Below are 24499 nucleotides of genomic sequence, written 5' to 3' on the forward strand. Positions count from 1 at the left end.
GAGAATGATTTTGCCCCATCACGCACTGGGAGCTTAACCCATAATTCCAATGGAAGGCAGAGACTGCAGGAACTGTGGGATAGCTTCCCACAGTGCACTGCTCTGACATTCGATGCTAGCCTCAGTACTGTGGATGCACTCCGCCAAACTCACGTGCTTTAGTGGGGACGCACAACACTGAATGTATAAAATCGCTTCCGAAAATTCAAATAAAATACGTTCAAATTAATTTTGTACAGTAGATGTACCCTTAGTCCTGGCTGGAGTGCAGGGGACTGGACTAGGTGACCTGTTGAGGTCCCTTAAAGTCATACTCTTCTATGAGTCTATGAATGGGAAAGACAGTTGCCTTGGATTATAGGAATTTGTTTCAAAGTCATGAATGTACTGATGTATTTTCACAGGGACTCACTCACATGAGCTCTTCACTCAAACTTTGCACCAGTTTAACTATTTTGGTTAGAGCTGTGACTTTGTTACCTCTAGTGCAGACACAGTTTTCCTATAAAAAGATGCCTTATACCGGTATCGCTTATTCCCCTTCCCATATGTGAATGAGCTATGCCGACATGAGCACCTTTACATCAGTATAATTGCATCCAGTCGGTGTAGGTGATGGGACACCTCATGGGGCCCCGGAGGACTCAGGGCAGCCCAGAAAGCAGCCCCTCAACTCAGTTTCCCTTCTTCGTTCCCCATATAATGGAGGAATTCCCCTAGCCTCAAGGTTTTCCCTGCAGCAGCCTCTCTCAGTCTCTCAAGTCTCACTTCAGCCTCCTGAGCTGGCCCCCTTCTGCCCTTTATTGCACATTGTCTGATTCCTCTCAGCGGGGCATCTTTTCTAATCAGGGCTGGCTTGGCCCCAGGATCTCAGACTAGGGCACGTGGCCCTGTCATAGACAGGGATAGGCTGATACAGTTAAAGTGGTGCAACTTCTATGTGCAGACAAACCTTCACACATGTATTCTTCACACTGGTTAAGAAGGGGATAAATAACAGGAGGTATGACAACAAAGACGACAGAAAGAGAAGAGTTAGTTTAGTTCTTTTATTGCATGATGCTTTTGGTAACAGACACAATTATTAGGGTCTCCCAGAAAATGGTAAAACCTGAGAAGAAACTGGTGGGAAACATCGCCTTAGAGTGGCAGGAATTCTCAGGGCATTGGTTTGGCTATAAATGTACAGGCTGGGTTTTCCCATAAGAGGCTGATGTTAGGCACCCAAATCCTATGCACAGTAAATGGGAGTTGGGCACCTAACCACACTTAGGTGTCATTGTCAATTACAACTGGACATGGTGGAGCGGACAGTGCACTGGACTAGGGCTTTGGATAACTGGTTTCTATGCCTGTCCCTGCCACTAGCCCACTGAGTGACTCTGGGCAGGTCACGTCACCTCTTTCTGCCTTCGTTTCCCAGCTATAACGTGAGGATAAGGATGTGGAACAGGGCTAGAGTCACAAAGTTTCCACTTTAGGCCCCTGAATCCCAGAATCCAGCCCCCTGGGATTCACACAACCCTGCTCAGCTGCCTGCAAACCCTGTAGGAAGCTAAGTGTTTGCATTAAAAGGGCCATAGGCCTCTATGTCTCTGCCTCTGGACCTTCCCCGTGCAGCTCACACCAGGCACCTGGCCGCTGAGGCCCCAGAGCGATGCATGGACACAGGGAAGATAGGTGTTCCTGTATCTCGCTTACCTGCTGGGCTCAATCCAGCAAGCGAGGTGCCCAGATACTTTTGAAAATCTCACTGGGCACCTAAGTATCCTGAAAAACTGGCCCTAAATCATTGTTGAAAATAAGCAGCCTAGGCTGGTGTCCTGTGTCCTGTAGCACAGGTTAGAGGGTTTCCTTTTGCTTTTCTGTTCCTTTGGAAAGAAACTTGGGAATGAAAGACACTGAGAAACAAAAGTTAATTATAGAATTGCCTAACACTGGGGTTCCACGTGGACATTGCAACACTATATTTTTATAATGTAGGAATCACACGTTTTGTGTGTGTGACTATGTGTAGAATTCTCTCACTCTACAATGAGAGAATGCTCAGTGTTCCCGCTGAGTTCATTTTGCTCGCACCCTCTAACTGAGCACAAACTCCTCTCATTGTTTGAAATTTGGGCAGCCAGAAGTTCAAGTCTCCCACCAGCCCAGTAGTACCCATCTGTGGAATCTTATAAAAGTCTCCTAAAAAGAATAGGGTCACAGGATTAAAGAGGTCTTTCTGTCTCCACTTTCTCCCATGGCTGTGACTCTAAGAGCATGACACAAAACCCAAAGAAATAAAGGGGAACATTTCCTCGGACTACAGCAGGCTTCGGTTCAGGCCCCAAGCCACCCTATGGTATGTCTATTTCATTTTAACCTAAGGAAACTGATTGGATAGCATCGTCCAAACATGAATTTCCTGCTAGCTTTCCTCAGGGCCTCCTTGATCTCTTTGTTTCTCAGGCTGTAGATGAGGGGATTGACCAGAGGAGTCAGGACAGTGTAGACGACAGAGAGAACTTTCTTGAAGTCTCTCAGTGTGTTGGTCGTTGGGAACATATAGGCAATCAGTAGAGTTCCATAAAAGATGGACACTACAATGAGGTGGGAGGAGCAGGTGGAAAAGGACTTTTGCCTCCCAGTGGTGGAAGGGATTCTTAGGATGGTCACAATGATGCAGATGTAGGACATCAAGGTAAGTAGGAATGGGACCACTAAGAAAATCAAGCATAGTGTTAAAGCCAACATTTCCATCAGCTGAGGATCATTGCAGGAGAGATTTACCAGAGGGATAAGATCGCAAAAGAAATGGTCAATGTCTTTGGAGCCACAGAAAGTTAACTGGGATATCGACAAGGTTATTATGCCACTACATAGAAAGCCACCTGTCCAAGAGCCACCTGCAAGCTGGAAGTATAACCTGCCACTCTTACGGGTTGCATAGTGCATTGGATTGCATATTGCTAAATACCGATCATAAGACATCACTGATAAGAGAAGGCATTCCGTGGCAATCAAAGAAGCAAAACAAAAATATTGTGTGAGACACCCACTAAATGAAATGGTTCTATTCTCAGTCAGGAGACTGGCCAGCATGCTGGGCAGGATGGTGGAGGTGTAGCAGGTCTCCAAGCAGGACAAGTTCCCCAGGAAGAAGTACATGGGGGTGTGAAGGTGCTGATCAATTACAACTAGCACTATGATGAGGATGTTCCCAGCCATGGTTGTAATGTAGATCAAGAGAAACAGCAGGAAAATAAGGATTTCCAGATGAGGAAGAGTCCCAAATCCCAGGAGGTTGAATTCTGCTACGGACGTTTGATTTCCCTTTTCAGGTTTCGTCATAGGTTGTGTCCACGGGAAGGAAATTCACTCTAGGATATAAATGAAGAACATTCACTCAATAAAATGTCAGCATTGTTTTCATTGTCCCTGCAGCTGGCTAACAGAACAATAGCTGATTAGAGAGTGGAGGCTAGGGGAGGAGAAATGGGGAAAATGCCATCTCACTTGACCCCGGGGGACAGATTTGATATATGAGCAGACTGCAGGTTAAACAAAATGTTAATCTCTCTGGAAACCTGTGTAATAACTGGACAGATCACACCAAGCACTCAAGTACTGTGATGATGGGGCTCATGTACAACAGTACAGGAACACAGATAGATATTGATTCCAACAGTCACAAGTTTTACTTCCCGGTGTATCAAAACAGAGCAGTGTCCTTTGAGAGGTTGCAGTTCCACTGCTGAAATGGGTCAGGATTTTTTATTTTAGGTGAAGCCACAGAAAAGAAGCAAACCAAGTAAATAAGACTGGGGTTTGTAATGTTTGAGCGGCCAACTCCAAGTGAGTTGCAGTGGAAATGGAAATAACGCTAACCCTAACTCTATTAGCACCCTTTGCAAGTTTTTATCCTAAACAGACAAATGCCTGTTGTTCCGTAGGACAATATTTCATTGTCCTGTAGCAGGACACTCTACACATAGACCCTGTACTATTATATTTTCCCCATTTCTCCTCATTATTCATTAAAAATAAACAAATAAACCAAAAACCCTCTAGCTAGAAACCACCATTATAGATTGAAATTTATCCTCTATTGCAAGAAAAAAATCTGTATAAAATTTGAAATCTTTATAAAAAGTGTTCTATTTTCATATTATGAGAGTGGTGTGGAACCCAAATTTCCCTTTAATTGTCAAGTTCATGATTTCAAAATGTTGGTTTTTATTCCAATTTTATCTTTAAAAAATTAATTATCTATTTTTAATTTGATTTCTTGATTTTCATTTTATATTATTTTTATGTTATTTTATATTTGTATTGTATTTTCTTTGACACAATAATTACATTTTTATAATAATTTAAATTTTCTATTTTAACATTTTATAAAACTATATAACCACTTTTTTTCCAAAGCAAAATTTTGTAGAAATTGGTGTGTTCCCATTGAACATTTTGATCATGAACGGATGACTTCTGATGCAAAAATGTAGGATCAGATTTTTTTTTCAGGTCTACATTTTATTCTTTTCTTCTTTAACATTGGTTAAATAAACATTAATTTTCTCTCTCCCTTTTTGTTTGTGGCTGTCTAGTCTGCAATAATTAATCCTTATTAACTGCTAAGTGAGGATCTGATCCTACCCAATGTTACTTTTACAAACCAGAATATTTCTGTTCAGTCTGAGCCTTCTCTTGAAGTCAAAGATAAAATTTCCACTGACTTCGGGGACTAGACCCTTTGATTTCAGTAGGGTTTGGACAGCTAACGCCTTGAGCCTTCTTTGACACTTGCAGCTCGGCTCGGAAGGATTCGGTTTCAATCGCTGGACATCAGTAAATGTTGCTATCTACTGAGACACTGAAATCAACAATAGAAACGATTGGTTACAGGCGGCATTATCGCAGCCTCCTTCGCGCCGTGCTCCAGCAGGGATGAGAGTCACCAGACCCGTGGCCAGGCAGGGACCCTCCACACCCAGCTGTCACTGGGGTGAGTGAGTGGGGCAATGGCAGCTGAGATGCACAGAGCTCCCTGCACGGCCGTGGGGCTGGTGACACCCATCCCTGGTGTCAGATGCAAGGCGCAGGGCAGGCTGCGGTCCTGGCAGAACTGAACAGAGACCCCCCAAGGCTGGGCTGTGAGAAAGAAGAGTCTGTGGCTATTGGGGAGGCCACCTCGGTGCTGGATGGCTTCTGCCCATTGAGGCAGCCAGTCAGGGAGGGCTCCCCATCAGCTGGGGACTTGTTATCCTCCTCCTCCTCCTCCTCCTAGCCCTGGCTATGGATCTCTGCTCCACTGGGCCAGGGCAGTTACCTTCTCTGCCCCTTGCACCTTGGTGGTGCACGGAGCCACCAGTATCCTATTGGTCAATGCTGGGAGCCCCTGGAGCCTGGCTGTAAGTGCTGCCTGAACCCTGACCCCACCCCCGCCCCCTGCTGAATTTCCTGCAACAGTAAAAATTAAAACAGTTTAAAATGGGGGAGGGGTGTTAATAAAAATCAACATTAGTCATGAAAACTGGGAGGTGGGGGGGAGGGGGAATGGATTCTGCCAAGCGAATTTATTGCCAATGTCTCCTCCCTAGCACTGAGCACAGCAGGAAACATCAGCTCTGCTCCACCCAGAACATCTCCCTGACCCTCTCCATGCCCCAGCGAGGTCTGAGCCAGAAAGAAAAGTAAAATCCTGTGCATGGAGGGAAGCTTAAAGCGGAATAAAGGATGTTCCAGTGTTTGAGGAGCTCGTCTTGGACTTGGGCAATGTTAATTCAATTCCCTCCCTAGTCATAAACTCCTCATGTGACTTTCAGGCCAAATTATCAAAGCTTTCTAGGTACAAAAAATGCTTATTGGTCCTTGAGTAGTAAGTGCGGCACCTAACACTCATCAATTGCAAATCCCACTTGGGGGTGTGTGTGTGTCTTTGGGTTCTGAAACACCTCTATACATCTGTCCTTCTGGGTGTCAGGTCCCTGTCTTTAAAGCAGGGATAATAGCACCTCACAGGGCGATGGGAGGATAGAGACATTAAAGACAGTAAGGTGCCAGATACTACGGTGATGGGGGCCAGTTAAGGAGCTAGGATAGCAGGAACCTGACAGATCTTTCCTTTTTCTGAAATATATTATTATGCTTTGGGTTGGGAGTTTGAGAGAGATCATTGCCCATTTCCCCTTGGATTTCCATGGAATCCGTTATCTAGCACAATTATATTGCTTCAAAAACCTCAAGCTTCAAGAAGCAGGGAGGAAAAGGCTGGTTTACCTTTAAGGTGGGTCATTCACAAGCCAGAATCTCTTTTGTCATCTTCTCACTCATCATTTCAGAGACCAGGATCCAGGTTATTCAGTCCATCTTCGCTTCCCACCGCATCCACGTGCTTTCATTTACCCAGTAAATAGAATGTCATAACCTAGAAAAGCTACTGGGGCTCCGTTGCCATGTCTAGTAACTTGCCCTGCGCATCATACCCTCCACCAAATGGAGAACATCTTCTCTGATTCGTTATATAGCCTTCTGTGACAAGGTGCAGTCTCCTGAGACACCTCTGCTGTGGGGAATGTAACAAGAAAGGAAAAGTTGATATTTGGTTTACTTTTAGAAAACATCAGTGAAGTCAAACTTCTAATCTCAAAGGGAAAAGTCCTTGAGAGGGAAGAAACTTCTAACCCTAAAATAAATCTCTCTTTTTATTGGGTGAATGCTATGGTGACTGTCAAGAAATAATGCATGAATTCTAGATTTTACATCTGAGATATTCAGAGCTGCCTAGGTTTAGATTCTGAGTTCCCACCCAACTCCCTGAAGCCGCTTTGGAAATCTCAGCATAGTTAGCTGAGCTTGCACTTTCTCTAAACAAACCTCCTGTTGCCCTCAAAAGCATGAAACACAGGTACTTAATCCCCATCCAATAATCTTACTCAATCAGTTCAGGTAACATTTTAAAAATCATCTCAATGATTTAGGAGTCTAAATCCCATTTTCAAAAGTTTCTTAGTTTCTAAAGCTTAGCAGCCTAGATCTTCACTGAAGGTCAACAGATCTTAGGCTCCTAACTCACTTTTGATGATTGCTTAAGTGTTTTTGAAAATGTTACCAGATTGTTACTGAGATAAAATGAAGAGACAACAATGTGCTTCACTCATTTAGGCTGGGGTAATGTACACAATAAACATGCATCTCCCATGACATTGCTATGAGAGTTTGGCACCTAACTTCCTTAGGGTTCTTGGAAATGTCCAGACCATGGAAACATGAAAGTCAGAGATCTGAGCTTATAAAGTGCAAATAGTTTCTTCCCAAATCCCTGACAAGTTTATGGTTCATGTGGATCTTCAGTGCTACAACAATTCTACATATTAGATAATCTTGTACCAGAACTAGAGCCTCTAACTGGTCTGTTAGAGAGTTTGATAAGCAGCAGAACAGCACATTTTTCATCCCATAGAAGACAGTATCATCCATTCACACTAGTCAACTCATGGTCTGATTTGGGTACAGTCAATACAATCATTGCACTTATGTGTATTGCAATACATTCTACAACTAGACTCCCAAACTGTCATTTTTTTGCATGAAGCTTGACATACTGTCACTTCTTGCCCTGAAGGAAATGATTGTTCCAGCCTTAACGGAAGAATACAAATATTCACTTATTTCTGAACGCAAAACAAACTAGAAAATTGTTATTCCCAGTCCTCTTCTTGGATAGACCTGGATCTTCACACACCCTTGCAAACATTTTTATTTCCAAGTTTATTGACTCTTAATCACTCTACTTGTTACGTAGTCCTGCCATGAGTGCAGATGACTTGATTAGATGACCTATTGAGGTCCTTTCCAGTCCTATACTTCTATGATTTGATGAATGCAAAGGACAGTTAACTTGAATTATTGGAGTAGCTAGATGCAGGACAACAGAGATGAAAATGGTGAGCACAGCGGTCAGGGTGGGCATTGTGGGATACCTCTGGAGGCCAGTTTCAGCGATGTAACTAACACAATGTCTATGCTGACACTGTGTCGCTGTAACTACATCATTTATCCCTGAAGTGGTTTATTTTCTCAGCAAAGCAGAAGAGTTGTGTCAGTGGGAGAGGCATTACAGTGTGCACACCACCACTGTTTTGTTGGCAAAAAGCTGCCTTTTGTCTATGAAACTGTGTAGTATAAACAAGGCTCTCAACCTTTCTAGACTACTGTACCCCTTTCATGAGCTTGATTTGTCTTGTGCACCCCAAGTTTCACCTCACTCAAAAACTACTTATGCACAAAATCAGACATAAAAATACAATTGTGTCATGGCACTCTAGTACTGAGAAATTGCTTCCTTTTTCATTTGGCCTGTATGAAATTTTAGCTTGTACTGACTTTGCTAGTGCTTTTTATGTAGCATGCTGTAACACTAGGCAAATATCTAATTAAGTTGATTTACCCCCTGGAAGATCTCTGTGTGCCCCCAGAGATACACATACTCTGGTTGAGAGCCACTGCTCTAGTCCCCTTCTGCCTTTTATTGAACATTGGCTGATTCCCCTCAGGAATTCCATCTCTAATCAGGGCTGGTTGGCCCCAGGCTCTCCAGCCCAAGGGCATGTGGCCCTGTCAGAGGCAGGAATATGCTGGCACAGTTAACGTGGTGCAACTTTTATTTGTAGTCAAACCTTGACATGTATTCCTCACACTGCTTATGATGTGGGTAGATAACGGGAGGTATGACAACAAAGACGGCAGAATGAGAAGAGTTAGTTTAGTTCTTTTATTGCATGATGCTTTTAGTAACAGAGACACAATTATTAGGGTCGCCTAAAAATGGTAAAACATGAGAAAGAACTGGTGGAAACATCCCCTGGGCGTGGAATGAATATTCAGGAGAGTGGTTTGGCTATAAATGTATAGGCTGCGTTTTCCCATAAGAGGTGATGTTAAACACCCAAATCCTATGGACAGTGAATGGGAGTTGGGCACCTGAAGGGCCAAAATCCATTTGCTGTGGATGTAAAATCTTAACTACAGTTTCTGCTAAGAACTTTTCATATAGGCCCGGATGAAGATTAGCTAACAAAGAACAGTAAGTAGCTAAGAGAAAGCTGGGTAAATAGATAACCTTGTGTGTTTCAAGTCAGTGAGCAGAGTCAGCATAACTCCAGATATAACTGGGCATCCTTATTGCAAATTATAGACACATGAGAAAGGCCTCAGGGTTACTCCCTAACGCAGGGTGGAGATAGTGGTACAATACCCCTCAAATACCAGACAGAGTTCAGGGAGAGACCTAATATAATTAACATAAGTTATGATACCCTCTCCTCACAGATGGATGCCAATCCTAGCCCACAGAAATGCAAGGGTAAATGTAAAAACAATTATTATTGTTAAATACTAATTACTGCTTTTTTGCTTTAAATTTCCAGGAATGTACCTGTTGGTCAACCAGGAGAGCTGCTACCTAATTCCCCATGACCCTAAAATTAGGATTTAACCTATACACTTTAATAGACATAGTTTGGGGGTAATTCCCTGTGCGTCAGCAATATGTTAATTTGGGCCATGGATGGAGCCATTATGTAATCTTTTAGACCATTGGCTTATCATGTTTATCTTGTCTTGCTGATAGAACCTATTCAGGGGCTTGGGAAAACCCATCCCTAGTCGTTTCTCGCCTTCCAATGAGCACCTTATATAATCTATTGTAATTAATTGTTCTGTAGTGTCTCTGAGCCTGATAAGCTCCACCAGTGCTGTGTGTAACAAACTCCTGTGCTTGACTCTCCATGGCGTGGATTACTATTCCTTCAGCACCCAACACCCTGAGGTGCCATTTCCAATTACAACTGGACACAGTGGCGCAGTGCATTGGATTAGGGCTCTAGATAACTTTTTTCTATGCATTTCCCCACCATTAGCCCACTGAGTGAGTCTGGGCAGGTAACGTCACCTCTTTCTGCCTTCGTTTCCCAGCTATAACATGAGGATAAGGATGTGGAACTAGGGCTAGAGTCACAAAGCTTCCACTTTCAACACCAGAATCCAGCCCCTTGGGATTCACAAAACTCTGCTCAGCTACTGGGAAACCCTGTAGGCACCTAAATTTTTACTTTAAAAATGTCATAAGTCCCAATGTTTCTGCCTTTCAACATGCCCTCTGCAGCCTCTGTCATAACATTTCTTCCCAGATCTGGACCTTAGCGTCCAAAATATGGGTGTTAGCATGAAACCTCCAAACTTAATTACCAGCTTGGATCTGATAACGCTGCCACCAATCAGGAATTTGTAGGGTCCTGATACCCTCTGGTCCCCCCAAAACCTTTTCAGGGGACCCCAAGACCCAGACTCTATGAGCCTCACCCCCTCCAGGTACTCCCTCCCTGGGATCCTGGAGAATATACAGATTCGAGCTCCGTGAATCTAAACAAAGGGATTCCACCCTCCCTGCTTCCAGTCCTGGAAACACAAGTACCGAGAGGTATAATTTAAACAAAGGGATTCCACCCTCCCTGCTTCACCCAGAGGGTATGCAAAGTCAAGCTAGTAAATCTAACACAAAGAGATTTCCGTCTCCCTTCGTCCCTTAGCCTTTACCAGTGAAAAAACTCAAACAGGTCTTAAAAAGAAAGCTTTATATAAAAAGAAAGAAAAAGACATTAAAAATAGTCTTTCTGCATTAAGGTGACAAATACAGGGTCAATTGCTTAAAAGGAAAAAATGAATAAACAGCCTTATCCAAAAAGAATACAATTTAAACATTGCAGCAACTACACACATGTAAATACAAAAAAACAATATAAACTTATTGTCTTACTATCCTTGTACTTACAACTGGGAAACAGAAGGTTAGAAAGCCGGGAGATAGAGAGAGATCACTCTCAGAGCTGAGAGGGTCACCGAACCAAGACAAAGAACAAAGAAGTTACACCCAAACTTCCCTCCACCCAGATTTGAAAGTCTTGTTTCCTGACTGGTCCTCTGGTCAGGTGTTTGGTTCCCTGTACTAACCCTTTTACAGGTAAAAGAACATTAACCCTTAGCTATCTGTTTATGACAGCCTCACACAAGGCATCCGCACGCCATAGCCCCAGAAAAATGCAGAAATTTGGGGGAGGTAGATGTTCCCCTGCCTGACTCATGTATCAGACACCTAAATACCTTTAGAAATCTGGCCCTAAGTCATTTTTGAAAATGGGCAAATAAGAGGTCTGGGCTGGTGTCCTGTGTTCCGTGGCACAGGTTGGAGGGTTCCCTTTGGCTTTCCTATTCGTTTGGAAAGAAGCCTGGGGTTGAAATAAACAATAATAAGAAGAAGTTCATTGTACAGTTTGCTGTCATTGGAGTTCCATGGTGATATTGCAATCTTGCATTTTTATAATGTAGGTGTTGTGTGTGTCTGGGTGTATCTCACCCTACAAGGGATGGATGTTCAGCATTCCAACTCCGTCCATTTATCCTGCAATGTGTCCCTGAACAAAATCTCCCTGAACAGCCTGAACTTTGTTCAGCCACCAGTTCAAGTCTCCCACCAGTCCAGTAGTAACCACCAGTGGCATCTGATATCTGTTCTAAAAAGAACAGGGTAACAGGCTTTTAAAAGGTCTATGCACCTCCATTTCTCCCAGGGCTGTGACTCTGCAAAAGCATGACAAGAAATCAATCGAAGCATGACCTACTTTAGTAGGCTTTGATACTGACCCCAAATCACTCCATGTTATATCTATTTCATTTTAACGTAAGGAAAAAGATCAGCTAGCATTGTCCAAATCTGCACTTCCTGCAGGCTTTCCTAAGGGCCCCCTTGAACTCCTTATTTCTCAGGCTGTAGATGATGGGATTGACCAGGGGAGTCAGGACAGTGTAGAAGACAGAGAGAACTTTCTTGCAGTCACTCAGTGTGTTGGTTGTTGGGAACATATAGACAATCAGTAGAGTTCCATAATACATGGTCACCACAATGAGGTGGGAGGAGCAGGTAGAAAAGGCCTTTTGCTTCCCAGTGGTGGAAGGGATTCTCAGGATGGTTTAAATGATGCAGATGTAGGACATCAAGGTAAGTAGGAATGGGACCACTAAGAAAATCAAGCTGATTGTTAAAGCCAACATTTCCATCAGCAGAGGATCATTGCAGGAGAGGTTTACCAGAGGGATAAGATCACAAAAGAAATGGTCAATACCTTTCGAGCCACAGAAAGTTAACTGGGATATCAGCAATGTTATTATACCACTACATAGGAAGCCACCTATCCAAGAGCAACCTATAAACTGGAGGCAAGACCTGCCGCTCATATGGGCAGCATAGTGCATTGGATTGCATATAGCTAAATACCGATCATATGACATCACCGATAAGAGAAGGCATTCCGTACCTCCCAGAGAAGCAAAGAAATAATATTGTGTGAGACACCCACTAAATGAAACAGTCCTGTCCTCAGTCAGGAGACTGGCCAGCATCCTGGGTAGGATGGTGGAGGTGTAGAAGGTCTCCAAGCAGGACAAGTTCCCCAGGAAGAAGTACATGGGGGTGTGAAGGTACTGATCAGTTACAACTAGTACTATGATGAGGATGTTGCCAGCCACGGTTGCAATGTAGATCATGAGAAACAGCAGGAAAAGAAGTATTTGCAGTTCAGGGAGAGTCCCAAATCCCAGGAGGATGAATTCTGTGATGGATGTTTCATTTCCCTGTTCTGGGCTTGCCATGAGGTTTGTCTATGGGTAAGAAATTAACTCTGTGAGATAAATGAACAAAATTCACTCAAAAAATATCAGCATTGTGTTCATTGTCTCCCTCTGCTGGCTACTGAAAAAAATAGCTGAGTTGAGAATAGAAGACATGGGAGGGGAAATGCCATCTCTCTTGATCCCTGGGACAGATTTCATATCTGAGCAAACTTCAGGTTAAACCAAATGTTAATCTCTCTGGAAACCTGTGTAGCACTTCGACAGATGGCACCAAGCACTCAGATACAATGGTGTGGAGGCTCAGCCACAGCAGCATGGAAACACAGATAGAGGAGACACATTAGGTAGATATTGGTTCAAATAGTCACTGCCTGGTGTCTAAAAGCAGAACAAAATAGTCTGGAGTTCCACTGCTGAAATGGGTCAGGATTTTATATTTTAGGGGAAGCCACAACAAAGAAACAAACCAAGCAAATAGGGCTGGGAATTGCAATGGGTGGGCAGCCAACTGCAAGTGAATTGCAGGGGGAATTGGCAGCCTAACTCTATTAGCGCCCTTTGAAATTTTTATGCAGAAACACCTGTCCTTCCCTTTGACAATAGCTCATGTGGCCACTCCACATACAGAGACCCAGCCAGGTTACCATCTTATGCAAAAAGGAATTAAATTTGAAAAATCTTATGGTTAGGCCCCATTACTGCTGGTCATACAGCTACCCAATCTCCTTTCAAAGCTAGAATCCATCAATTTTGTTAAAAATTTACTTTCTCTTGCATAAAGAATTCTATTGGAAATTTGTAAGAAAAGTTATATTTTCATATTAGTAGAGCAGTGAGGAACCTAAATTTCCATTTCATGGGCAATTCCATGAAGTCAAATGTTGGCTTTCATGCCAATTTTGACTTTTAAAAAATGTCTGTATTATTAATTTTATTTCCAGGCTATTTTTATTTTAGATTACTTATTTTTTTATTATTTATTGTATTTTATGTGTATATTTTAAAATTATTTAAATTTTATTTTATTTCATTTATAAAACAATATATAACAACTTTTTTCCCCCTAACAAAATGTTGTAGAAATAAATTGGCTTCTGTGTAACATTTTGATCTTGATGAACTGGTATTTTCTGATGGAACAGTATTCCAACAGAATTTTTTATCAGCTCTAGATTTTATTCTTTTTTCCCTTTATTTGGTTAAAATATTAATTCTGTCTCTCTTTTTGTGGTTGTCCTATCTGCCATTTTTTGAAATCTGCCAAATTGGAGGCAATTTTTAATTTCACAAGGTGGAGAAACCTACTAGGGGGAGAGGCTGTTGCAGATTTGATTTTGATAAATAGGGGGGAACTGGCTGAGAATTTGAAAGTGGAAGGCAGCTTGGGTGAAACTGATCATGAAATTATAGAGTTCATGACTCGGCAGGGTTTGGTTTCAGTGGATAGATGTTGGTAAACATTGCTATCAGCTGAGACACTGAAACCAACAGCAGAAAATATTGGTCATGGACAGCGTTAGTGCAGCCTCACCTCACACCGTGCACCGGCAGGGATGGGTGTCAGTGGTCCCACAGCCATCCAGGGATCCCTCTCCCTGCAGCTCTCACAGAATGGTGACAGCCATCCCTACAGGTGCAAGGGGCAGGGCAGGCTGTGGTCCTGGAGTGAAAGAACCTAGAGCCACAGCCTGGTCTGCAAGGATGATGATTAGTCCCTGGTGATGGGAGAGGCCACTTCAGTGCTGGATGGCTTCTACCCATAGATGGAGCCATTCAACCATGGGGTGGTCTCTGCTATGACCTGTGGCTCATCCTTCTCCTCCTCCTTGCAGCCCTGGCCACAGATCTCTGCTCTGCTGGGTCATAGCAGTCACCTTCCCTGCACCTTGCACCATGGTGTCTTGGGCCCATCAGCCATGTAAGGAGCCACCTGTACCTCCGTTGTCACTGCTGGGAGTCCCTCACAATCCCATTGCCCTAACCCTGACCCCAACCCTACCCCCTCTGAGTTTCCCGCAACTATAAAAACTAAAATAGTTAAAAATCACAAAGAAACTTAAAAATTTAAAACTATATTGGTCGAAATTGCGCAAATAAAATTGAATTATTCCAAACTTGTATATAGCCGGTGTCCACTCTCTTAGCACTGAGCACAGCAGCAAATATCAGCTCTGTTGTACCCACATCATCTCACTAACCCTCTCAATGCCCCAGTGAGGTCTGTGCCAGAAAGAAAAGTAAAATCTTGCGTGTAGCCCGGAGGAAAGCTTAAAGTGGAATGAAGGATGCTCCAGTGTTTGAAGAGTTCACCTTGGACTTGTCCGATGTTACTTCAATTCCCTCCTTTGTCAAACTCCTTTTGTGACTGTCAGGCCAAATTTCCAAAGGCCGGTAGGTACCTAAAAATGTGGATGGATGCCTGAGTAGGTGCGGTACCTAATGCCCACTAGGACTGTCTCTGTATCTTTAGGTGCTGAAACACCTCTATAAATCTGTCCCTCTGTGTATTAGGTCCCCATCTGGAAAGCAGGGATAATAGATTCTTACAGGGGTTGTTGGAGAATAGATACATTCAGTACAGTGAGGTGCCCAGATACATGGTGATGAGGGGAAAATAAGGAGCTAGGATAGCAGTGACCTGACAGGTCTTTTCTCTGTCCAAATTCTGCCATTTTGCTTTGGGTTGGGACGTTAGGAGAGATCATTGTCCAGTTCCCCTTGGATTCCCAAACCTTGAGCTGAAAGGAGAAGGAAGGAAAAGGTTGTTACCTCTAAGGCAGGTCTATCAGCAGCTGGAGTCTCTGTTGTCACCTCCTCATTTAGCATATCAGGTACAGGATCCAGGTTATTCAGTCCTTCTTCTCTCCTCACTGCATCCATGTACTTCCATGTTCCCAGTAAATAGAATGTCACATCTCAGAATAGCTACCGAGGCGCTATTGTCATGTCTGGTAACGTGCCCTGTGCCTCATGCCCTCCACCAAGTGGGGAAAGTCTTTTGTGATACATTATATATCCTTCTGTTGGAAAGTACAGTCTCCCAAGGCACATCTGTTCTGGGGAATGTAACAAGCAAGGGAAAGTTTGTCTAAAAAGAAACCAAATACTATGTCAGTAGAGTAAAACTTCTAATCTCAAAGGGAAAGTCCTGGGGAGGGAAGCAACTTCTAATGCTAAAACAAATCTCTTTCTTTATTGGGTGAATGATACGTTGACTGTCAAGAAATAATGCATTAACTTTAGAAATAAAATTTACACCTGAGATTTTTAGAGCCGCTTAATTGATTTAGACAATGAATTCCCATCCATTTCCCTTAGAAAGTTTTTTAAATCTCATCAGAGCATTAGCTGATCTTTCATTTTCTCCAACCAAACTTCCGGTTGCCCTTCAAAGAAAGCACACATGCACCCAATCCCCATCCAATAAGCTCATTCAATCTGTTCAGGTAACATTTTAAAAAGTATCTAAGTGATTTAGGAGCCTACATCCCATTTCCAAAAGTATCTTAGTTATAAAGGCTTAGCAGCCTAAATCTCACTGAAAGGCAATGGGATTTAGGCTCCTATGTCACTTTTGATGATTGCTTAAGTTTTTTTGAAAATGTTTCCCTTATCTCAATGCCTCCTGGTCAGTCATTTCTGAAACGAAGAAGTGCCGGCTGCTGCTCAAATAAAATGCAGATGCAACAAGGTGTTTTACACATTTAGGCTGGGATTTTCAAAAGCTGGTAATGTACACAATAAACACCCAACTCCCACAGAATTGCTGTGAGAGTTTGGCACCTAACTCCCTTAGGCTTCTTGGGAAAGCCCAGACCATGGAAGCATGGAGGTCAGAGACCCGAGCTTATAAAGTGAAAATAGTTCTCAAATCCCTGACAAGTTTCAGGGTTATGTGGCTCTTCAGTGCCACAGGAATTGTGCAAATTAGATAAACTTGCACCAGAACTGTAGGCCTCTAATTGGTCTGTTGGAATGTTTGATAAGCAACCGAACAGTACGGATTCTATCCTGGAGGACAGTGTGATATATTGACACTAGACAATTCATGGTCGATTTGGGTACAGTCAATATAATCATTTCAGTTATGTGTATTGCAATATATTCTGCAACTTGACTTCTTGTCCTTAAGGAAAGGTTTGCTCCAGCCTTTACAGAAGAATGCGAATATCCACTTATTTCTGAATGCAAAGCAAACTATCAGATTGTTATTCTCAGTCCTCTCCTAGCATAATTTGCTCCCTATCATGTCATAAGGTCTCAGTCCAATTTATAACCAGTGTGAATAATTATGTGTCACCAAAATTTTGTTGTTCATAATGCCCAAATGTGGACTATTTGTGGCTCACATTTTGGCTCATATTTTGGAAAAAGAGGTTTCTTATTTTGTTTTGTTTTTTAATTAATCTCTGGCAAAACTATTGCAGACAGGGATGAAATCCCATTTCGTAACTCTTTGAGGGATACTTATTGTGACAGACCCAGAGCAGAGGGGTACAGGTGTCTGGTAGAGGGCAAATGTACTGGTCCTATTGGCATCCAGCGGGGGTGGGCGGGCAAAGCCCGCCCACTTCTAAAGGGTCTCCCCCCAGCCTAAGGGGAGGACCCACAGGTCTGGGACACCAAATAATTACGGGGGACAACTAATGAAAAAAAACAGGATCGGGAGTGAGGTCATAGGGCTAAACGAAGGGAACCCGATGGGGACACCGAGCAGAGAACCCCGGACAACGCCCACTGCTCCTCGAAGGCGTCAAGGGAGCCAGTGGATGCCACCCAGAGGAACTCTGCCCGGATGCGAGAGCAGACGGAGGAACGGAAATAGGCCCCACAGTCGCAGGAAATCCCGTCGGCCAACCTCCTCTCCCTGGTGTTGTTGATGGTCAGTTTGGCCAGGGCCAAGAGGAGGTTGAGAAGGAGATCCCGTGACTTCGTGGGGCCACAGATGGGGAGCGTGTAGATAAAAAGGTGAGGGGAAAAGTGCAACCAAAAACGCAGGAAAATATTCAGGAGGAGCCGGAACAGGGGCTGCAACCTGGCGCACTCCAAATAAACGTGCGCCAAGGTCTCCTTCTCACCACAGAAAGGGCAGGTGCTAGGGACAGATGTGAACCGCGCCAAGTACACGCCCGTGCTCATGGTTCCGTGAAGGAGCCGCCAACTGATATCCCCGGCGGGCCTCAGGACCAGGGCAGAGTACAAGCTGGCCCACCGGGGCTCCTCACCCTCGAGAGGCGGCAGAAGGTCCCGCCATTTGGTATCGGGGCGGGACACGAGGGTGAGGTAGTGAAGGGTATGGAGCACGAGCGAGTACAGATGTTTCCGTGGCGCGGTCTGGAACAAAACCGGCTGCAGATCATGCAGCCGGCTGGCAGTGAAAGGGTGAGGGGGCCGATTGGGTCCACGGGGCAGGGGCCCGATAAAAATGTCCACGGGGCCTGGGGTGGAGGGTGGGTGGGGCGTGCCCTCTCGCAGGACCCGGTCGAGGTAAGCCCGAGCAGCAGGCAGTAAAGCGGCCTTCACCTCCTGAAGTACGCGCTGGGGAGTACGAGGTCTGGAGAGCCCCATGCGCTGAGCGAGCGCCAGGGGATCCAGCCAGTCTCCCCGGTCGTAGTCCAGGAGGTCTCCGACCCTGGTGACTCCTGCCGAGACCAACCTCTGGCACACCGTGGGGGACTCCGCCACCTGCACACGAAGCTGGGGATTGTGTAGCAGGGGCTCCGCGAGGAGGTCAACCCCCACGGTGGCCGCCACGGACCTGGTCATTGAAAAGAGCTTCCAGGTCCGGAGGAGGTCTTGGTAGAAGACCGGCAGCCCGGAGAGGTCTCGCGGAAGACCTCTCGGATGGAGGTAAAAGAGCTGCCGGTCGTATCGGAGCCCTCGGAAGCGGCGGAGGAAGGCGTGCGCCAATACGCTCCACGCCGGACTACCCGCACCAAACAGGAGACTCTGCAGGGCCTTCAGGCGGAAGACATGGACCTGAGCACGTAAGCACTTCAGGCCCTGCCCCTCCTCCTCCAGGGGCAGGTGGAGGACCCCTGCAGAGACCCAGTGCGTCCCCGGCCAAAAGAACTCCAGAATCACCGTCCGGAGATTGGCCAGGAAACCCGGGGCCGGGACCAGGGTGTTGAGTCGGTACCAGAGCATGGACAGGACCAGTTGATTAAGCACTAGTGCCCTCCCCCGAAGGGAGAGGCACCGGAGTAGTCCTGTCCATTTCCGGAGCCGCTCCGTCACCCTGCCCTGCAAATCCTGCCAGTTCTCCGGTGGAGACGGATGCGTGGCAGAAAGGTAAACGCCAAGATAGAGCAGCGGACCCGCGCTCCACCAGATGGCCTGAAGCGCAGGTGGGAGGGAGCTCGCCTGCCACCCGTCCCCGACCACCAGGCCAGAGCTCTTGACCCAGTTGACCCGGGCGGAGGAGGCCGCCGAGTACACAGCCTGGCAAGCCTCCACCCATGCCAAGTTGCCCGGGTCCTGGACCACGAGGAGCACATCGTCAGCGTATGCCGACAGGACCAGCCGCAGCCCCAGCTCCTGAAGCACCAACCCCGTCAACCTCTTGCGGAGGAGACAGAGGAAGGGCTCGATCGCCAGAGCGTACAGCTGGCCCGAGAGGGGGCACCCCTGCCGCACTCCCCGCCCGAAGCTGACCGGCTCAGTCAGGGTCCAGTTGAGCCTGACCAGACACTCCGCAGAAGCGTACAGCACCTGCAGAAAACCCACAAACAGGGGTCCGAAGCCGAACGCTCGCAGAGTGCCCAGGAGATACCCGTGATCCATCCGGTCGAACGCCTTCTCCTGATCCAGGGACAGGAGGGCGAACGACAGACCATCCCTACACCCCAATTCCAGAAGGTCCCGGACCAGATACAAGTTATCAAAGATGGTGCGGCCCGGGACGGTGTAGGTCTGGTCTGGATGGACCACGTCCGCCAGCACGGACCCTAGCCGCATCGAGATGGCCTTCGCAACAATTTTGTAGTCCGTGCTGAGGAGCGAGACGGGACGCCAATTCCGTAAGTCGCGGAGGTCCCCCCTCTTCGGCAATAAGGCCAGCACGGCTCGCCTGCACGAGAGAGGGAGGACCCCGCTATGCAAAGCCTCAGCCCAGACAGTGACCAAGTCCGGGCCGAGGACGTCCTAGAACACGCGGTAGAACTCCACGGTCAGCCCGTCCAAGCCCGGAGATTTATTGGTGGGCATGTGACGGAGGGCCTCCGAGAACTCGGCCAGAGTGAGAGGCAGCTCTAGCCGGTCCCGGTCGCCCGTGCTGACCGTCGGGAGCCCGTCCCAGAGCACTCTGCAAGCGTTAGGATCAGTCGGATCCGGGGAGAAAAGAGTGGCGTAGAAGGCCCTGGCCCTCTGGCACATCTCCGCCGGATCCGTGAGGGGGGTGCCGTCCTCCGCCAGGAGGCAGGTGACGTGCTTCTTGGCCCCCCTCCTTTTCTCCAGGGCGTAGAAGAAGCGGGAGCCGCGATCCATCTCCCGAAGGAGGTGGATGCGGGATCAAACAAAAGCACCCCGGGCCCGATGGTCTTCGAGGGCCCGGAACTCCTCCCGCTTCTCCCGGCACGCTCCGCAGAGGGATGGATCCGTGGGGTTGACGGCCAGACGCCTCTCCAGCTCCAAGACCTCCCGCTCCAACTGCCCTATCGCCGCATCCCTCCGTCGGCTGGCACCCCGAGTGTAGTCAAGGCAGAAGAGCCGGGCGCGCACCTTCCCCAGATCCCACCACCGCCGCACCGAGGAAAAGGCATGCCTCTGCCCTCGCCAGGCCAGCCAGACCTCCCGGAAGGACGCCACGAAGCCCGCATCCTCCAGCAAACTATTATTAAAGTGCCAATAGGCCGGCCCCGGCCTCTCCGCGCAGAGAGAGGCCGTCACGGTGGCAAGGTGGTGATCCGAAAAGGGGGCCGGCCGAATGCTGGAGGAGTGGGCCCGTGAAAGGTGGAAACGTGACAGGTAAATACGGTCCAGCCGGGAGTGGCACGACCGATGGGCCTCCACCCGGAAGAAGGTGAACGTCAAGACGTCGTCTGGGTGGTGGTCGCGCCAGACGTCCACCAGGGAGTGGCGGTCGACAATCTCCCGGAGGACGTCCGCAGCTGCCGGGCACTGCTCGGTCCCCGAGCGGTCCCGTTCCTCGAGGGTGGTGTTAAAATCCCCTCCCAGGACCAGGCACTCACGAGGGTCCAGGGAGCCAAGGAAGGCGGATGCCTGCTGATAAAAACGTAGCCTCTCCGGGGCCGATGTCGAGGCGTAAACGTTGACGAGATGAACCACAAGCCCCTCCATGCGGACCCGGAGGTGCAGCAGGCGACCCGGCACAGCCTCGGCGACCCCTAGCACCTCGTGCCGTAGGTCGGGGGAGAACAGGGTCGCCACTCCAGCCGCGCAGACAGAGAAGTGGCTAAAGTAGGCTCCATCCCCCCACTCCAGCTGCCAGCTAGCTTCAGCGGCCGGATCCGTATGGGTCTCCTGCAGGAAAACCACAGAGTACCCCCTCTCCCGGAGGAAGGAGAGCACCTGGCTCCTGCGGAGACCCATCCTACAGCCTCGGGTGTTTAAGGTGGCAAGGATGATCGGCGCCATGAGGAGGGCTGGGGGGGATCCTCGCTGGCAGACACGCCCACGGCCTCCGGCAGGCCGCGCAGCAATCTGTGACCAACCCCGAAGGTGAGTAAGGAGTCACGGAAGACACGGACCCGCCGGTAGGCCGCGGCGGCCTGCTTCCCGGTCCTCCTACCCTCCCCCATGAGGGCCCTCGCGGCCCGGAGGACCTGATGGAAATCCCCCCACCGCTGGAGCGCAAGATGGACTTTGTTCCGGGAGCCACGGACGTCCTCAAGGAACTCCCGCAGCTCCTCCCTCAGCGCATGGGGGGGTGGGGTCACTGATCGATGACTGGCCCCCAGTGGGGCCCCCGTCACAGCCCCGTGGCCCACCAAGGCGGGTAGGCAGGGGGCAGATCCCCAACGTGGCAGCAGATGGACCGACGCCACATGACCCGCCCCGCTCTCAGATTCAAGAAGGGGCGGTGGAAGGAGAACAGCAGCCCTTGGGGGGTCGGGACAGGAAAAAACTAGTGAACCCGCTCCCTGGGAGGTATTGTCAGGGGCGGCACTGGCATCACAGGAAGTGGGGGGGACAAGGACAGAGCCAACAGGAGTAGGGCGGGGATCAGGGAGAGAATCCGGGAAGGAGGTAGAGGCAGGATCCGGAGCCTCCATAGGTGAGACGCCAGAAGGTGGCTCCTCCTGGCCAGGCTCAAGGATCTGGGAAGTGGGCAGGGGACCCCTAACGATGCCGGGCTCAGCCACTGTGGCACGTGCGGCAGCCTCGGCACCCAGAGAGAGATGGTGGTCAATGGGGTCCCCGCTGAGGAAGGAGGGCGGGTCCTCCACACCCAAGAGGGACACCCCCTGGGAAGCGGGTCTCAGCAGCGGGGCACTGGCCGTCGCCCCAAGGGGCTCGGCAGCTGCCAACAGAGTGCCACCCACAGCCGAGTCGAGGGAAGATTCCAGGGGACCCTCAGAGGTGGGAGCAGAAACAGCGGGTAGGGGAAGGGAACCCAGGGACAGGGGGGATGTAGTGAGGTCGCCCAGATCGAGGCCCGCCGGCAGAGGGTCGTCCTCCCCCTGCGTGACCGGGGTCAAACCCAGGGCCTCGATTTCTGCGTAGATGGGAGGGAGATCACAGTCCACCACCCCAGGGCCCTCCCCGCCAGCACCCGAGGCGATACCCACCGCGGCGCTCTCAGAGGCGCCAAGTGGGAAGGGGGCGAGAGAGGCTCCCTCGGGGGCATCCACGGGAAGGGACCCCGGAGGAGGGGCGGTGTCACCTTCCGGTGCTGCCACGGCATCCCCAGCCGGCACCACAAACTGGGAGTCATCAGGGGACAAGGCGGGAGACTCGACATCGGCGCCCCCCTTCCTGCTCTTCCGGGGGGCCTCCGAATCCGAAGTATGTAAAGAAACTCGAGCCTTCCGCTTGCCCCGCTTCCCCTGCACTAAGGACCAGCCCTCCATGGCATCATCCGGGGGCTGGCTAACAGGGGTCGGCTCGGGGGGCAAGGGCAATGGCTCAGGGACTCGAGGAGGCAGTGGTGGGACAGCAGAAACCGGGGAGGATTCCCCCTGGGACGAGCCCTCTCCCACGGCCGGCGGTAGCCCCGCCACACCCTCCTCCACAGAGGTGGACCGAGAAGGAGGAGGAGGGGCAGCTTCGGGTGCCGGGCAGCTAGGGGGACCGGCGATGACAGGGTCGGCGCCTTGCCGGGGCTCAGGGGTCCCGGACGCTCCTCCGTGCTGGGCCAAGGGACAGTCCCTCCGGACGTGCCCCATCGCCCGGCAGAGGTAGCACCGGGCCTCCCCCGTTGAGTAATGCACCCGGTAGTGGGCTCCCTGGTAAGGGACCAGAAAGGACCCCTCGAGCGCCTCTCCGCCACGCGCCGCCGGCGGCAGTTGAAGCTGCACTTGCCGGCGGAACGAGAGAACATGACGGAGGGCGGGGTCCTTGCAGCCCAAGGGGAGAGGGCTGATGACAGAGATGGGGCGTCCCAGGGCAGAAAGGGCGGGCAGCAGGGCGGCATTGGGCAGGAAGGGAGGGACGGAGGTCAAGATCAAGCGGACCCCCAGGTCTTCTAACGGCTCCAGGGGGACGAACACGCCCCCCACCGCCAGGCCCGTCTCTACCGCCTCCTGGGAGGCAGCCTCCGATGCCAGGAAGAAGACCACCTTCCCGTACATTTTGGAGGCCGCCACGATGGCCGTGGGTCCCACTACCCTGGCCAACGCCCGCACGTAGGTCTCCACGTTGGGCGAGGCGGGCACCAGGAGGCAACGGACGCCGTGCTTCCTGGTCAAAGTGGGAAAGGGGCCCCGGCCGCTGTAGATGTTGGCGGAAGCAGCGGGCGGAGGAGCAGCGGCAGGCGGGGGGGCCGCCGCCACCTGGGCGTATGCCCTGGGGGCCGGGGGAGGGACACCTGCAGAGCTGGTGGAGGGAACAGCGGGGAGGGACGCCGCAGCCAGTAGCGGGGCTGCGGCAATGGGGGCAGTCTCCGCCATGGAGGGCCTGGCCTTTCTAGCGGGGCCCTTACCCTTCTTCCCACCCCGACCCTTCCCACCAGCTGGGGGGGGCTCCCCCCGAATCAGAAGGGGCGAGAGACGTGGCAGCAACGGAGGTCTCCCCAGTACTCGCTGCTGCCAGTGCCCCAACAGGGGCGGTGGTAGGTGGATCAGCAGCGGCGGTCGAGGTAGAGGCTAGGGCAGTGGACACGGGGGCAGGTGGAGGAGGGGTAGTGGGAGCATCGCGAGGGGTCTCCCCCGCCGCATCCCCTGCCATAACGAGAGCGGGGAGGGGGACAAACAGCGAGGGGAGGGGAAGGAGAGGAGGCGGCCACCCCTCCCCGCTAGGCTGCAGGCGGGGGAGGAGGGCGCCAGAAGGGGAAGGCTAAAGGGGGGTAGGGAGCAACCAAGGACTACGGGTGGGATTGGTGCAGGGCACCAACGCAGAGGGGGGTTCCGGCTCCTCCAGTTGCACTAGGGGAGCGGGGGGGGCAACGGCAGAGGGGGGAGTGCAGTGAACAAGGGGAAACCAAATGGGGAAGGGCACAAGCGCCTGAGAGGGGGTGTGGGCGCATGAGAGGGAACCGATCAGGGCTGGGGTAACACAGGGTGGGGGGAAAGGGCGAGCTGAGATTGGGGTAGAGGGACCACGGGGACAGCTACAGGGCTGGGGCAGAACTATCAGGCAACAGAGGGAAATAGGTGGGGTGGACAAATGTGGCAGAGGGGAGGGGGTCAGTCCAGTATGAGGGGGGAGGTGG

General features: G+C 49.6%; 3 protein-coding genes and 1 pseudogene across 3 annotated transcripts in view; 1 reads left to right on the top strand and 3 right to left on the bottom strand.

The window, feature by feature from the left end:
- LOC127032870 (translation initiation factor IF-2-like) overlaps positions 1-23361 on the top strand; it is a 322179-nt gene extending 298818 nt beyond the window's left edge. The window contains exon 2 of the mRNA XM_050920465.1: positions 21920-23361. Within this exon, the coding sequence (XP_050776422.1) occupies positions 22354-23031 (678 nt within the window). The 5' untranslated portion in view covers positions 21920-22353 and the 3' untranslated portion in view covers positions 23032-23361. The remainder of the gene's footprint in view (positions 1-21919) is intronic.
- The window catches only part of LOC127032834 (olfactory receptor 10A7-like), a 59779-nt gene that overhangs the window by 12520 nt on the left and 22760 nt on the right, over positions 1-24499 (bottom strand). The gene's annotated exons all lie outside the window — the stretch shown is intronic.
- On the bottom strand, positions 1393-6874 carry LOC127032818 (olfactory receptor 11A1-like). The gene is made up of 3 exons (XM_050920431.1): positions 6262-6874; positions 4659-4855; positions 1393-3362 (listed from the first exon to the last, which is right to left on the bottom strand). The coding sequence occupies exon 3, from the start codon at positions 3331-3333 to the stop codon at positions 2356-2358; it is 978 nt and encodes a 325-aa protein (XP_050776388.1). The 5' UTR covers positions 3334-3362; positions 4659-4855; positions 6262-6874; the 3' UTR covers positions 1393-2355.
- On the bottom strand, positions 11737-12687 carry LOC127032836 (olfactory receptor 11L1-like; annotated as a pseudogene).

Source organism: Gopherus flavomarginatus, chromosome 12 (assembly GCF_025201925.1).
Source record: "Gopherus flavomarginatus isolate rGopFla2 chromosome 12, rGopFla2.mat.asm, whole genome shotgun sequence".
In the NCBI taxonomy this organism is placed as follows: domain Eukaryota; kingdom Metazoa; phylum Chordata; order Testudines; family Testudinidae; genus Gopherus; species Gopherus flavomarginatus.

Coding starts and splice junctions, on each gene's coding strand:
- LOC127032818 (XM_050920431.1), bottom strand. CDS start 3,333: ATGACGAAACCTGAAAAGGGAAATCAAACGTCCGTAGCAGAATTCAAC.